At 43.3% G+C, this 16,160-nt stretch overlaps 1 protein-coding gene across 2 annotated transcripts in view; it reads left to right on the top strand.

Moving 5' to 3' along the window:
• The window catches only part of EGLN3 (egl-9 family hypoxia inducible factor 3), a 40,667-nt gene extending 24,513 nt beyond the window's left edge, over positions 1-16,154 (top strand). For both annotated transcript variants that reach the window (XM_054028004.1, XM_054028005.1), the window contains exons 2-5: positions 8,120-8,239; positions 11,277-11,413; positions 12,259-12,332; positions 12,741-16,154. In XM_054028004.1, the coding sequence (XP_053883979.1) occupies positions 8,120-8,239; positions 11,277-11,413; positions 12,259-12,332; positions 12,741-12,778 (369 nt within the window). In that variant the 3' untranslated portion in view covers positions 12,779-16,154. The remainder of the gene's footprint in view (positions 1-8,119; positions 8,240-11,276; positions 11,414-12,258; positions 12,333-12,740) is intronic.
• The last annotated feature ends 6 nt before the right edge of the window (positions 16,155-16,160 follow it).

Here is a 16,160-nt window from a genome sequence, read left to right as displayed (position 1 = left end):
CGTTCTGTATCTTTTTTTTTTTTTTTTCTTTCTTTCTCTCCTTGATGCACAGAATATTTGTAGTCTACAAACTGTACTCAACTTGTCTTTCAGTGTGCACGCAGGCCTGGGCCTCTGATGTGAATCCTGGTGGTCCTTATTCTCCAGAGGGGTGTGTGTGTGTGTTTAATCGTTTTAGTTAAGGATTGCAAACCACATATTAGACTTCCCTTTTAGGCAACTTAGAAGTCATTTAAAAATATATCCTGAAGCTTGTGTGTCAGTAAAAGTAATGCAATTAATTATTAGTATTTTGGCTTTCCATCTTATGACTTATAAATGAGGATGCAATTATCATAAACCATTATTGCTTTGTATTTACGTAGCACCTTTCATTTCACAGAACCTGAGCATTCTTTCTAAACTTCACTAGCTCAACTGTCTCAAATTTCATTGCACCGCCACCTCCTTCTGACAACAAAGATTACTACACAATGCCAAGAGGGGATACTGAAGCCTACGCTCCCATGTGCCCCACCACTCAGGCGAGGGCGGGGGGGGGCTGAAGCCCTTAGACTGCGGCTTTGGCCCCGGGTGGTAGGGTTTGGGCTATGGCTTCAGCCCCAGGACCCAGCAAGTCTTAACACCAACCCTGGTGACCCCATTTTGGGGTCCCAACCCACAGTTTGAGAACCGCTGAGAGGGATCACTGTGCCCTCTCCTGGGATCAAGTATAGCATCTGTTTAATGACAAACAGCAACACTACACAATAGTCTGGTACAGGAAATAGAAAAAATACTGGAACCAGTTGATACCTAGAAGTAATTTATGCAGGCAGATGGTAATTATCCAAGGCAGAATTTTATTGGGTCACTGGAAAGAACAGCCCTGGGGTTGGAGAAAGGTTTGGGACCTATAGTGGTCACAAATGTCAGTATCTTGCATTTACATCTTTTATAGTCTCTACTAGCATGACACTGAGGCACTGGCTCACTGCTAACATAGAGGAAAAATGCCACCTTCTGACCCACCATCACCACCCAGGAATTCCTTGAAGAACTCATCTGCAAGTAGTGACTAACCCAACTCTACTTAGCTTGTGAAATCTGACAATTCCACAGTATATTGTGAGGTGGCTGCAGGCCAGTAGTAAGGAAAATTAACCAGGGCTTTTCCCTAGTGGAAGCATTGAGGAGAGAGAGAATGAGGTGGGGGGATGGGGATTCTTTATGCATCTCTAGCTTTTTGTATACTTCCAGTCTTCATTTGTATTTCCTTGCAGTCTTCTATGACTTGCAGAATTCTTTCCCTGGTAAAGTCAAATATCATATATTACAAATTGAATTATCATTATTTCTTTTTGTAAACCTTTTTGTGCAACATATAATTCACTGAGGATCCCTGGCTCCTTGCTACGGATAATATTACTTCTCATTTACCTGGTGGTTAGGTTTCCCAAGTGGGCATAAACAAACTTCTCAGATAATGACAGTGCAGAAACAGTAGGATTCTTGATTCCTTCATGGTATAAGTTCCCTAGGTTTGCTACATAGAAGACTAGAGACAGAGACAACCAATCACAATCCCCTCTATGATCTAATTACAAACAGGTAGTAAATAACACTCCAGGGTTTTAGGGCTTTAATTTGTGATTGTTAGCTAGACAGCCTTTAACCAGCTAAATAGTTTGTATGTACACTGATGTGTGAGGTTTTTAATCTGGAGTATTAGACCATAGTGTATTTTGGCATCAACAAATTGCAGACTAATGAAAGCAAATTCACCTGCTGATTCACTTTTATTAAAAGGAGGATATCAGCTGAGATTTACTCTTGAGTATTTGCAGTGGGAAGTTAAGCCTATTCACACTGGTTGCAGCTGATTTCACTGCTATAAAATAACAGAACAGGGCACATTCATACTTCTTACTGCCTGATGGATTTATATTAAATCAGAATTGGCTGTTGGGGATAGACTTTCCCCCAAAGGAAAGTATTCTTAACACACCAACACAAATCCATAGGGAATAATTGTTGTTGCACTAGCTGCTCCCCCTATATAGGGGATAGTGATTTTGTTGATCTGATCCAGTCTCCATTTTTTGCAGCAAGCCCAAGTGCTAAACTGGCAAATACCAATGTTCACCAATTACCTAAATTAGGTCTAGGTCACTCTGCTCATCTCCTGTTTCTTGTTTGCTTTCCAATGAATCCAAAAGCAGTACTAACAGCTGGAAGCCCTGCTGAGGCCAGCTTGATCTATACTGGAGCTGCTCCAGCCAGTGCTCTGATAAAACTTGATATCATTTCAACAGGCTCTAGGAGGACCGCAATGATTTCCCTTCATTGTTTAAGGCTTCATTCAAATATTACTAGTGCCAGGAAAAAGGATATTTCACTTCTGCTCTTCTGCCCCTGAGTCTGCTGCTGCTGGAAAGCGCCTATTTAACCTTTTATATAAACACGTTCAGTGCTTTTGGATGCTATGGTAATTGTTCTACTCATTCATCCCCAGGGACTCTATAAGTTGCAGATGCAGACAATACAAAATAATAATAATTAATACCTTGAGGCTTCTGCCACGTAAAAGCACATGTTTCTTATTAGAATGTGGTATGTGGGGAGGCCTGGGGAGAGTCTGGCCTCAGTGTTAAGGCATTAGATCCATATCCTCAAAGATATTTAGGCACCACTGACACTTTCAAAACCACCACTCAGCTGCTGCCTAACCCCTCCTTCTCCCGCTGTCTAACTTGCCACCGGATGGCACTTGCAAAGCCACCTATGTTTTGACATTGCCACACAGCTACTGAGCTTCTTGGAGCGCTAGCTCAAGCAGAGGCCCTGAAGTGGGATTCTCAAACAGACATTCCCTTATTTAATCTCACCAGTGGAGCTTGATGCTATTGGCCTGCTCAAAGACTAACTAAAACCTGAAACCCATCGGCCCCTGCAGCCAGAGGGCTGGCTGCAGGCCACCAAGAGATGGGGGCAGCACAGCTCCCACACAAGATTGCCCGCTGCACAGGTAAATGTAGGACGAGCATGAGAGGTCTCGAGTGTGAGCATGTGAGAGACAGGGGGCTTGTTGAGATGGCAAGCTAGTATTCGGCAAGCTGGGGTGTAAATCTACAGCATGCGGGCCATGCACTAACTGTCCATGTGGGCCCTGCTGCGCACTAAAAGTTCCCTCATGCACATTGACCTATGTTAGAGGGCTTTCCCTCAACCCTCCCACTTCCCTGGTTCTTGTCATGCGGACAGCAAGCAGCAAAAGACCAGAAGTCTGAAGCCCAGACAATGCGATGTTTATTGGGGTTAGACTGTGGTGGACTGTGATTTTGCTTCTTAGCTAGTTACAGGGGTATAAAAACAAAGTGATAAAAATACACCTAAGTTCTTAAAGTATAGGCCTTTGCAGGCAGACCTGAATATCTATATTCTACAACCTACTCAATGGAGGGTCCTGTGGCACCTTTGAGACTAACAGATGTATTGGAGCATAAGCTTTTGTGGGTGAATGCCCACTTTGTCAGACACCTCCTCTTCCCACCTGTTTCTGTGTAAGCTCTCCAGTTGAAGAGCTCTGCATCTGACAAAGTGGGCATTCACCCACGAAAGCTTATGCTCCAATACATCTGTTAGTCTCAAAGGTGCCATAGGACCCTCTGTTGCTTTTTACAGATCCAGACTAACATAGCTACCCCTCTGATACTCAGCACACACTAGTGCACCAGGAGGGTCCATATGGACAGTGAGGGATAGATTTACAAAGGAACTTGGGCGTGGTGATGGGTGATGTTCTAGGCACCCAAAGTTAGGTGTGGAGTAACTTTGGGTGCCTAGAACATCACTGGGGTTCAGTAAAGCCTGAATTCAGTGCCTAGGCTCCCTCTACAATGAATCGGGAAAGGTAGGTGCATCAGAATGGGAGGCATGAAAGCCAACACAGTAGGCAGCTCCCTGCCTAAACTAGCCAATAGGAGATGTGGGGGTATGTCCTAAGCCCAGGGGCGCTCTAGCTCTTTTTGCTGCCCCAAGCACAGCAGGCAGGCATGCTGCCTTTGGTCCCTCCTGCGGCTTCGGCGTACCTGCCGCCGAATTGCTGCTAAATCCATGGACCGGTGGATCTCCCTCAGGCATGCTGCCGAAGGCTGGCTGCCTGCCTGCCTGCCGCCCTCGCAGGAACTGGCAGGGCGCCCGCCGCGGCTTGCTGCCCCAGGCATGCGCTTGGAGTGCTGGTGCCTGGAGCCACCGCTGCCTAAGCCCTACCCCTCTCAGGGAGTTTGGTGCCTCGGTCCAGGCTGCATGGAGACTCTTCCCTCTGCTTGGGATTCTTAGCTCATATTCTTATTATTTATTAATAGTGGAACAGCTTCAACGGGGGCAAATCTCATGTCGGACTATCGCATAGCACGGTTGCTAGGGCACTCACCTGAAAGGTAGCAGATCATTGTGCAAATCCTTCATTTCCCATCAGGGGCTTCAACCAGGGTCTCTCACATCCCAGATGAGTGCCCTAACCACTGAACTGAAAGTTATGAGGGAAGGCCTCCTCTTCCCACCTGTTTTTGTGTAAGGTCTCCAGTTGGAGAGCTCTGAAGATGCCTTCCTAATAACTCACCTGTGGGGCCCAAAGTGGAGAAATGCCTGCCTGCCTTCCCACCCCCCCACCAAATTCTGCATTGCTCTGTGGCTTAGGTGTCTGCACATGTAGAGTGAGGCAGCGAAGCACACGTGCTGAGGCAGAAAATAGGTGCTGGGGGAACTTTTACTGTAGAAATGTAGGCACCAAGAGTGTTAAGGCACATACAGGCTTCAGTGGCAGCTGAGCAAGGGTTTTGTGAATCCCCGTGGGGCCTGATTCTGGGATTTAGGTGCTTAAAGTGGCAGTGAGGCACCTTTTGTGACTGGCCCCAAGTGCATGGTGTCGTAGTGTGCCGTAGATTTACACCCTAGCTCGCGGCATTCGACAAGCCCAGGGAGAGGGTTCCAGCTGCCAGAGCATAGGCTACCTAAGCAGCTGACCTGGCTTAGGTGTGTAACTTCAGAGGAGGGTTTGTGACTGAGGACCCAGAACAGAGCAAGGCACTTATTTCTAGCCCTTCAGCCAGGTCAGCCAGTTAAGGGCCTTAAGCCCTTCTTCTTTCCCAGCCTGTCTCCTAAGCATTTCACTCCTGGTTAGCTTAGGCAGCTCCTCGTTCAGCCTGCTGGCTTCTGGGGATCCCTGTCTTAGGCACCTAACTCTCCCCATGCACTGTATAGGGCAGGGGTCTCAAAATCCTGGTCCGCAGGCTATCTACAGCCCGAGAACCACCCCACTGCAGCCTGCGGAGGAGAGACGCATGCAGCCACGCTGCCAGCTCTGTCTGCTGCAGGCGGTGCCCCCCACAGCTCCCGCTGGCTGGGGGAGAGGGACAGAGATAACATCACTACTAGTTGCTGGGCAGAAGCAGCGTCATTAGTTGCCAGCAGAGTCAGCCATGGAGGCAGCATCACTTTTTTCCACAATGAATATAAATAAGTCAAAATACCGAACACAACTATCTGATGCACACCTTGCTGCAATCCTGAAGGTTTCAGCTGCTCAGTCACTGGGACCAAACATCAACAAACGGACAGAACTGAAGCACTGCCAGGTGTCTGGCAAACACACAAAACTCTCTGGCAGGTGAAGAATTGTATAAAGTTTTATGACAATTTTATTTCTAAGAAATTTGAAATAAAAAAATACAATATAAAAGTTTTTTCTTTTCTGAACACCATCTTCAGTGACTGTATTGGCCCACTGGGAGGATTTGAGGACTGGCACTGGCCCTAAGGTAAATTGAGTTTGAGACCCCTGTTACAGGGAGTCTGGGTACCTAGCTGTGGGCTGAGAATGCCACTAGGTGACAGGGCACGTAGGGGTTTTGCATTGAAACACTGAGCCGATCAGCCCCTAAGTACCTTTAAGACTCTGGGCCTTCGTCTGTCTACACACAGCTCAGGAAGATGTACACACATGCTAGCTCTGATTGAGTTAGCACACTAAACATAGCAGTGTGGCTGCGGCAGCCTGGGCAGCAGCTCTGGCTGTCCACCCAAGTACAACTCTGTCTGAGATCCTGGTACGGTCGCGCCATGATGGGGACACTGTTCGTTTGGGTCACTAGTTTGAGCAGAGCTAGCGCATACATGTCTACCAGTGCTGGGGATTACACCCCTCAGCTGCTGTGTAGATGTACCCTTAGTGACAATCTTTGACTTATTACACCACAGGAGCTCACTTTTTTTCAAACCACAATCACTTTGAATTTTTATTTGAACAATTCACTGCTATTCAAATGATGTCTACCCATTGGATAAAGCCTTCCTTGGCTGTCCAGCACCACCATAATGTTGTGTGAACACCTTGTTTTCAAGCCAGGGCATCTCAATCAGCCAAAGAGTATTGTTCCTGTGATACAAAGGATTAGTATTGTCCTTCCTCTACTGTCAGAGCTCACAGTCATGGGCTCCTTCAACATTGCAAATACAACTTGTCCCTTAGCCTATTTCCAATACTGCAGTGCAGAATGGACCTCAGTGGTGGACCTCAGTCTCATAATGAAATGTCATTGAGGTTCAGCCTACATTGCAAGTTGGGTGCCAATTTGTAACCAGGTTCCCTGAAATGACTATTGTGTGAATAGGGCCATAGAGACCTATCCTGCAAGGTGCCAGCACATCCTAAGAGTGCCCATTGATATTGATGGGAATTAAGAGCATGCATCACCTCCTTGAGAGTCTTACCTTACCTTGTAGGATTGGGCCTCAAAATAGCTATGTCCAAAGGGGCTTGAACAGCAGAGCAGATTATAAATTGCATACCATAATGACTTGTTAGTGCCATTCTGGCAACCTTTACAGGAAAGGACAGGCAACGTGAAGGAAAGTAAATTATTGTAGCATTAAAAATAGAGAACTATATGTGTGCAACTGTGTGTCCAGTCATTTCTGCAATTGGCATACCCTTGAGAGAACAGAGACTAAACTTAATTAACAGAGGTTCAGAGGGATCCATTGTGCTGGCTGGCTGATTGATTGCCACCATTGCTATTACCTATTCCATGCCTCCAGTGTTAACAATAGAGGAAAAGCTTTGGGGAAAAAGGCTAGTATGGCCATATCTTACTAGAGTTTAGTGCACTTAGGTTGTCACTACTAATTCAGACAAATAATTTAGACAAGTGAGGCATGGTAATTTATTGATAATCCCTTGAGCGTCCAGTCCCGTCTGCTAATATTCTACTGGGATGAACTCATGTTAAATGTGTACGTGCTCCAAAGACCAATTTTTTTTTAAAGTGCTAAATACATACTCCCCCTAGTCATCTTTAGTTCTGTCTTGTGGTTCAGAATGATTCATGTTTTGTGTTTCTGTTGATTCTTCTCATCATTAAATGTGAAATTAACCAAACCATGACTTAAATGGCCACATCAGCAAATTTGAGGATGATCAAAGGAAGAATAGTGATTCTGAAAAATTTTGGTTATTTCTGTGGCTCAGCCCGTGACAGCAAACACGTATAGCCTGGTTCAAGCACAGCCTAAAGATTTGCATATCTCTGCACACTTCACTCTTGGGGAACCTGAATTTGCAATTGCATGTGGTGTTTTTGGACATGATATATGTGTGCAGGAAACTTGGAGTGGAGGATGGGGATGCAGCAAAAGTTCAGCATGGTAAGATTGATGTCTGCTTTCACTATGACCAAGAACTTCAGATTAACAGTGACGATGCAGCCTTAGAAACCCTAGCAGACCTTTGAGATACTCTCTCTTGAACAACAAACTGCTGTTGAAAGTTATGTAGCTTTTAAATAATAGCAACTTGTTTCCTTTATGTTTTAGCATATTACTCAAAATAAACTATTTCCCCCCCCCCGTATATTTGCTCTTATACTGTACACCAAAGACATTACATGTATGGAATTGCCCATAGGCAGGATCATGTGGGGAAAGAAACTTGTGACCGGTCCTCTTGTTAGTATCCACCAGAATCTTTGGATTGATGCTCTGAATAATTTAGTATTTAGAGTCAAATTAACTATTCAGGAAAGTTTTTAAAAACAAAGCGAGGGGAAATTTAATTGATGGATATTTTTCTTTCATTTAGGCAATGGTAGCTTGCTACCCTGGGAACGGAACTGGGTATGTTCGTCACGTAGACAATCCAAATGGTGATGGGCGCTGTATCACCTGTATTTATTACCTGAATAAGGACTGGGACTCAAAGGTATGTGAGCCAAGGATTCCAAAAGCAACCCCATATTTCTAGGCAAGGGAAGGCTGGCCCAGAAACAATTTGTTGTTTGTTTACTTGCATTTCATATTTTCATGAACTCTTGAACAGCTGATTTAAAAACTGCACTTTTCAGTTACATTTTGGGGTTTCTTGCTGTTTTTAGTAACCCCTTTGGAAGCTTGAAACTGAAATTGTTTCCTTATCAGGTTGTTTTTTTCCCCTTCCATTCTCCCTTCCAGTTTGTTGTGATAGAATAGCTCATGTGCTGGGCTGCTGGCATTTTAGTTTTGTTTAGAGAAAAGAGCAATGAAGCATTTAGAAAGAAACCACATCCACTCAGGATTAAGTGGAATCTGAGAGCAGTTTTAACAAAAAGATGGCAGGTCAGTTTTGGGGTCTGTCCCTTTAAGTTGACCTGCAAAGGATCTATAAAAATTGGGTTTGTGCCCTTTTTTGCTTCTTATGATTCATGAAGAGGGTGTGAAAGACATTTATTAATTAATGCTTGTTTTTCACCTTAGGGATATTAGGAATGTGAAGTCTGATCTTTCCTGGCTTTGCTAGAAAATTTCTTGCCAGAAATGTTTGATCTCTCTCACCTTAATTTAAAGACCTGGGTATTGTGACTGCTTCCTGGTTAAACAAAGGCTGCTTTATGCCTCTCTGGAAACATAAAAGTGCTAGAAAATGGATGTAAAAGCCCTATGGGAATATCCTTGTTCAGGGATTTTCCCTCCTCCCCATGCCCCCTGGCTAAAATAGAACCGATGTAAATGCTCTTCATGAGCCCTTCTCAACATAGGGGGCACACTGAATGCATGTTGAGGACCAAGCCCCAGTGCTGCTCTGTCTTATGTTGGGAGTCAGTCAGTTCATGGTCCTAGAATACTGAGAACACAAAGGTAGTTTAGAGCTATCTTTTGTCCCCAGCCCCAAGCACAGGAATGGATTAACTGAAGATTGGGTCCCTTGAGTCCAGAAAGACTATCTGCCTGCCTTCCTGTCAGTTAGGCATACAGAACGTTTGGAGGCTAGAATTCTCATGGTAGCCTATCTTCCTTTTACTCTAGATCCCTGATCTGTTTTATTTTCTTGAGTGCCTTTGGCACTATTAGAATCTGTCAAAGATGAACTTTCCATGATGGTTTAGTATTTTAGGGGTGATCTGTTCAGGCTTATGAGCCTGCAGCTTCAGACTCCGTTCTGTGTGGCCTCTAGAAGTTACCTCAGTGGATTGGGGCCATTTGTCATGTTTTCTGGCTCCAACTGTCTCATTAGAATCCTGACCTTTTAATACATTAAAGTTGCAAGTTTTTGCTCAACTGGTCTGACCCTGCTCCCATTGAATCCTATGGAAAAACTTTCATTGACTTCAGCTGAAAGCAAGATCAGACCCAGCAAAGGAAGCACTTCCTGAGTGTGAGACGTAGCTTCGTTGCTTTATGACTATACCTCCAAGATCAGAGCCAAAATTGAGGCTCCTCTGCAGCACTGTCCCACCCTCTCGGTACTCCTGTCCTGTGGAAACCCCTCTGGAGAAGATGCTCCTGTGGTTTGCAGTGGGGCTAGCAGCAGGAAGGCAGGGAGCTTGGCTGTGTTTTGTGACACTGTCCCCCCGCTTAACCTCATGGACATCTGAATATGCATTTCCCTCTACAGCCACTGTTAAGCCAATGGCAGCAGGGCTGGGTGAGGGCTAATGGGGCAGCACTGAGACAGGCTGTCAAGGCAGATCATTTCCCCACAGATTTCCTAGATTCATGGGATTGGGAAGCCTTGCCCCCTGTATAATCCCCAGGTCTTTAAATCCCTTTCATTCAAGGGGTCACATCACACTTCATAAGGGGAGTCGGATAGAGTTTTCCTACCTCTCTAGCCACATCCCATGAGTTTCTTTGCCAAATGGGGTGAGCGGTCTCTCATTTCTGTTTCTGTGCACATTGTATCATTACAAGGCAATTAATTCAGCCCTGAGCAGGGGATTTATCAGACCTCAAATAATAAACAAGATAAGGGCTTGTAAAATCAAAGACTGTTTCTTCAGATTTCTGTTGTTGGAATGCTTTCAAACCTGTTCCCAGGTTATTTCCTGGTCAGATAATACTAAGGTCACCTTCTTAACATGCATTGGTCATATAAAGCAGCTATCCTTTTAAGTGCCAACACATGCTTCCTCCACTAAATCCCAACAAATGATTTAATATTAGAGAGATGCTGCCAATGAAAAATCTTGTATTATAGAAAAACACAATCCTGAACCTACAGCATGTTCTGAATAATACCCCCACATATTGAAATGGAAAAAAGATAACCATCTACTTGACCTGTTGCACTTCCCTTAGTCCTCTAGGAGACTGGTAGCACAGACTTGTACCCTGTGCATTTCCACTGATGCACGTAAATTAGTGCAAACTTTGTCCCATAAGATCGTCCGAAACGAGAGTTAGAGATGTGACAGAAGCCACACTACAAGGACCAGAAGGAGTGAGAAGAGTGGAGGATGTATATACAATATTATACATAAAATGCAACTTTAGATTGCAGGATACACCTGCATATTGACATCCAGTGCAGCGTTCCACTGTCAGACCCAAAAGAGAACGCCTATGTGGCTGCAATACCGGGGTTTTGAAATGTCATTTGACAGTCATGCAGTGAAGTCTGATCTCAAACCAGTAAGAATGAACAAACAATCTTATTTTAGAAATGAGACTGTGAGCTCAAGTGGCTTCTATATGTTTGTGACAGAGCCTCTGTGAAGGGGGAAGTCCTGTCTCAAAAAAGCAGTTGCTGTTTCATCATGGTTGACTTTCTTTAAATAGATGTTTATGCTCAATCAATCTGAATTGTTTGCTAAAATCAAAGTGACTAACGTGAGGCAACAGTTTTTCAGCACTGCAATGTGCTGCTATTGCATTGCCCTCAACTTTTACTCCACATTCTTTGTGCGATAAAGAGGAAAAAATTGTCATTTTAAAATGGGTATGTACATGGGGGGGAAAAAAATAACACTTCACTCTACTTTCAGCTGCATGGTGGAATTCTTCGAATATTCCCGGAAGGAAAGTCCTATGTAGCAGATGTTGAGCCCATTTTTGACAGGTTACTTTTTTTCTGGTCAGACCGAAGGAACCCACATGAAGTGCAACCTTCCTATGCAACCAGGTAAATAAGATGTTCAGTACTGACATGTGGCCAAAGATTAAAGAGCTTGGCTCTTTTCCAACACATATGTACTGTAGTATATAAAAATCTGTCTTTTATGGCGGGGGGGGGGTGTATCTGTATATATGCACACAGGCATATGTACAGTATAAATACCTAATGTGAATGAAGTTAATCTGGGACTATTGAAGTCAATGTACATTTCCTCACAAAAATGAGCAGCAGGATCAAGCCATATACGTGCATAACATATAGGGTGAAATTCCCCACTCCCTCTACCCCATTTGCTGCGGCCCGTGTATGCTGCTGTGACAGCATACTGGGGCTGTAAGCCCTTCAGCTGGTGAGGAGAGAATTCCTCCGTGGCAGGCTCTGCATAAAACAGCCATAGTGAATATAAGTGTGTGGGTCCTTGGAGTAGGCCTGTAACATTACAGGGATTGTGGGTGCTGCTGCCAACCATAGGCAAGCCAAGCCAGGCCAGGCTAGGCTACCATAAGTTAGAGCAACCCCCAAGCTGGCTAAGTCACCCCAGGGATTTTTTCAGTACCTGGAGCACCTAGAATGGGAAGATCTTAAAGTGATTTCTGCCAGATCTGTGCTATGCTTCCCAGAGGTATAGCACAAATTCTCCCCTGGATTTTACAGACACACAGTTTGTGTCTACAGAGATTCCCTGGTTTGTTTTATCACCCAAAAGTCAAATTAGTTCTTTATTCGTCTGCTTCCAAGTTTGCAATAGACAAACTAGTGTTTTGAGCTCTCTGTATGAGAATAAACCCAGTGTTCTTAGGTGTTTGTGTCTTCTTGGGAATCTAAGCAATAAATTTTCCTTTTGTTTACAGATATGCCATGACTGTGTGGTATTTTGATGCTGAAGAAAGAGCAGAAGCCAAAAAAAAGTTTAGGAATTTAACTGGTATGATTTTTTTTTTCATAAATCTTTACTGAAAATAATTCAAGGCATTTCTGTTTCACTATGGTTACCCAGCACGCTCCATGCTGTGATGTCACAGCCATTACAGAACACAGCTGGCCTAACTCTTCCATCAACCTAACTCTGTAGTGTAGACAGGCCTATATTTCTGACTGCCAAAATGAGAAGTCAAGGATAGATCATTCCAGCTGTTCTGTTCCATACACTCTCCCTGAACCTCAGATACTGGACACTGTAGGAGACAGGATACTATGCTAGATGGACCATTGGTCTGACCCAGTATGGCAGTTCTTATACAGATAAATTACTTTCCCCAGCTGAGTCTTCTGATTACTGCTATCACATTAGATGTTCAAAACACTTAACTGCATTTTCAATTGTTCATTGTAGATGCAGGGAAGACAGAAGCAGCTCTCCACGAAGACTGAATAGTGATCTGCTGGCATAGTGCTTTTATCACAACCGTTTCTGAACTCTTTGCAAATGATGAGATCCAAAGATGACTTGTCCATTTCCAATGAAACATTAGACTTTCTTCTTACCCACAGGACTGTGCTGATTTGTCTAACACCTGCATATTACGTTGATGGTACTCACATGCCTCCTATCATGCCTGCATCTGGCAGAAGGAACCCTTGTTTTCTATTTGCCTTTAACTGAAGAAAGTAACCAAGATTTTAGTAAAAGAAGAATGTCACCAAAGCCTAATGCAAGTGGCTAAGCCAGCTGGCTTTTAGTAATAGTGGTAATAAAGATAACAAGTATTGGAACCAGTGGGGAAAAAACCTGAGTCTTATTTGCACTTTATGTAAATTTCTTAGCTCAATGGGAAGGAGATTTACAAATTAAAATCTGTTGCAGATGCCAATGGGCAATGCAAGATATTTGAAATGTGAAATTAAACTAGGTATTTGTAGAGGGTCATCTTCTGTTATGCTTAATGTGGGACCATTGATGGGCTGCTAATCACTTTTGTTGCACAGAGCATTGGCTTAACTCTCCTATATTATTACTTTCTAAAAGGATAATCTTCCATGTTGCCATCAAACTGCCTGGATTTTGTTCACATTTCAACAGTCAAGCAGTAGCAATTCAGTTGCTTAGCCCTTTTACAGCCCCTGACAGAGGGTGGGGAGGCAGTTACGTGTCTGTTCACAATTTTGTGAATTTTTTTTTTTTATTTGAGATGGATCAATGTTCACTTCCCATTTTCAGTTTGTTTTTTAAAGCAGCTGGTTTCTCTGAAAGATTTGTGAGCTGGGAAGGTTGATGGCACACAAAATGCTTTAGCACTTAGAGCCAAGCATTTTTAATTCAGTCTCCGTATACCAACTTGTGAATGATAGCAGTGTGAATTTGGAAGGTAAAGATCTGTTTGGCAGCCTGACAAATGTATGATGAATAACTACCTCTAATTTAGAGTTTTGATTTCTCTCTCTGATGCCCATCCTGAGCTCGGACATTTGGTTAATTTTGTATGTATGTGCACTTTGAATGAAGAAGTGATGCTGTCCCAATTGTTCCAAATTATTTTCCCTCCTGCATTTGAGCCACAAGATATACAAAAAGAGGATTAGGCTCAGATGAGCAGGAACACATTTTCTTCACCTTGTTTGTTTTTGTTTTAAACTTAAAAGCTAGATGAGTAACTTCCACGGTGTCCCCAAGCAGCTTAAACTTCCAAAACCAGTATTTAGCAGCTCAGTATAGATCTCACTGATGTTGAGACAATTGTCATGGTCACACTGAGCACGGAAATAAATCGTTCTTGTTTTAACAATTGTACACCTAGTGTATAAACTTTCCCTCTTCATTAATATAGTTATACCAGGCTTGTCAATGTATGTCAGTACCTACTAACGTCTTCCAAGTGTATGCTTTCCTCTCTGGCCCATACTCCCGTGCGTCAGGGGACAATAATGGTTTTGGGGGGCCAATTATGGTTTTTCTTCCCCATTTTAACCAACCCATACTTGACTCAGCTTGTCGCGTGCCTGGCCAGAAGGGGAGCAATTGGCAGGACAGCCTTCATGGGGAAGCACTTGGCTTCCACAGAACTTGACCCAGAGAATGAGTGATGATGTGAGTGCTAGGCACTGCCAAATTAGGACCTTTTGACATTATTCAAACCTCCTAGCTAGGGACAAAAGTGCAACAGCAACACAAGATGTAAACGCAGCAGCTTTTCTGGCATGAGAAATGGCAAAAGGAATTGAGTATTTTGAGCCACTTGTGTTCTTTAAGAAAAAAGAGGGACATCCTTATGCCCATTTTTTGAAGTCTGAATTTAAGTTAACCAGTATTGGCCAACCCCTCTTCCTCTCAGATTTCTACTGGGGATCCAGGTGTGATCACGTGGTTTTAACTCCACTTGGCCTGACTTGTGTGTGTCTTCAGGGCACACATCCTACTGTGAATGAGAGATCTGCATTTGAGGAGGGGAGATGACACATTCATCCCTGATCCCTGTAAATCTTACTAGGTTCCCTCAAATAAGGCATGTAATTTGATACATTTCCTTTGTAAAGTAAAATTCTTCCACTACAGATGCATCTAAGTAGCACAGAATGGGCTTGAAGGAAACTTAATAAACTTGAAATTCTAATTCCAAAAGAGTCAAACTCTTGTCTTATCTGAAAGCAATAGGTGACTCCTTGAAAGACGAATTTATGTAAATAGTTAAATGTTGAACTCTGAAAGACTGGCTGCAGGGGAATATGCTTTAATAGTTTGAGTGTCTCTATGTAAAGTTGACATTTTCTACATTTTAAAAAATTCTTTAAAGGAGTTTTTGAATTATTTGAGGGGCCAAGCCTACTAAAAACTCATTGCTTCTGATTGATTAAGTTTAGGGTTTCTGAAATCTATGTAGCCCATTAGATAGTGATGTTAGTGCAAATCATATCAGCTACCTACAACCAAGTAGTGTGTACAATTTTTTTAAAAGGGTCTGGATATTAAAGGTACTTTTGTTATCTCTGTTGCATTAGGCACCAGCAGTGTGCTTGTGGTGTGTGGAGAAATCGGTGCATTCATTATAAAGAAAATGTTTGCTAAATGTTTCCGTTTCAGCCTTTATTCTCTTGGTCTAGGTAAGAGTGTTGATTGATTTTTTTTTTGTTTGTTTTTAACCTGGAAGAGACAGACCTTTCATCTCTCAATATGTAAAAATTAAACATCAAGAAACTGAGTATACAGGATTATAAAGTATTCCCCCTTTCCCTCACCACAGATCGGAGATCAGTGGAAGGATCTCTGTGGACTTTTCACACATTAATTTTAACAAGTCATTAATGAAGCCTTATTCTTGAAGCCACTCCCACTTTTTCTTGAGGGGGATAGTTGCAAACTGCTACACAAGAACAAAGTTTTTTCTTTTAGCAGCTGTACCAGTAATAAAATGCATGAATTGCTTCTCTAGATAGGGACTTAAGGAGTTTCTTTCCAGCTTTGGGTTTCATGGCAAAGTGTTTAAAACATGTATAGCTAAGCAGCGTGTGCCATCTGGCTGTGAAAACAGACTTATTTCTCCAGTGTATTTAATTTTCAGCCTTCCCAAAGGCACCAACAGCTTGTTTACACATATAGGTAAATGTGTGCCTTCATCATTCACATCTGCAGAACTGCTGTACACCAAATGCAAGCAATGCAAAAGGGTTTTGTTTTGTTTTTTTTTTCCCATAGATTTCAAGGCCAGAAGGGACCGTTTTGATCATCTAGTCTGACCTCCTGTAGAACACAGGCCATGGAACTTCCCAAAAATATTTCCTAGAGAAGACCCTTTTAGGAAGGGGGGGGGGGGGGGGAATA

This window comes from Malaclemys terrapin, chromosome 4 (genome assembly GCF_027887155.1).
Source record: "Malaclemys terrapin pileata isolate rMalTer1 chromosome 4, rMalTer1.hap1, whole genome shotgun sequence".
Lineage (NCBI taxonomy): Eukaryota > Metazoa > Chordata > Testudines > Emydidae > Malaclemys > Malaclemys terrapin.
The sequence above is the reverse complement of the archived record's forward strand: the minus strand, read 5'-3'. Positions and strand labels throughout refer to the sequence as shown.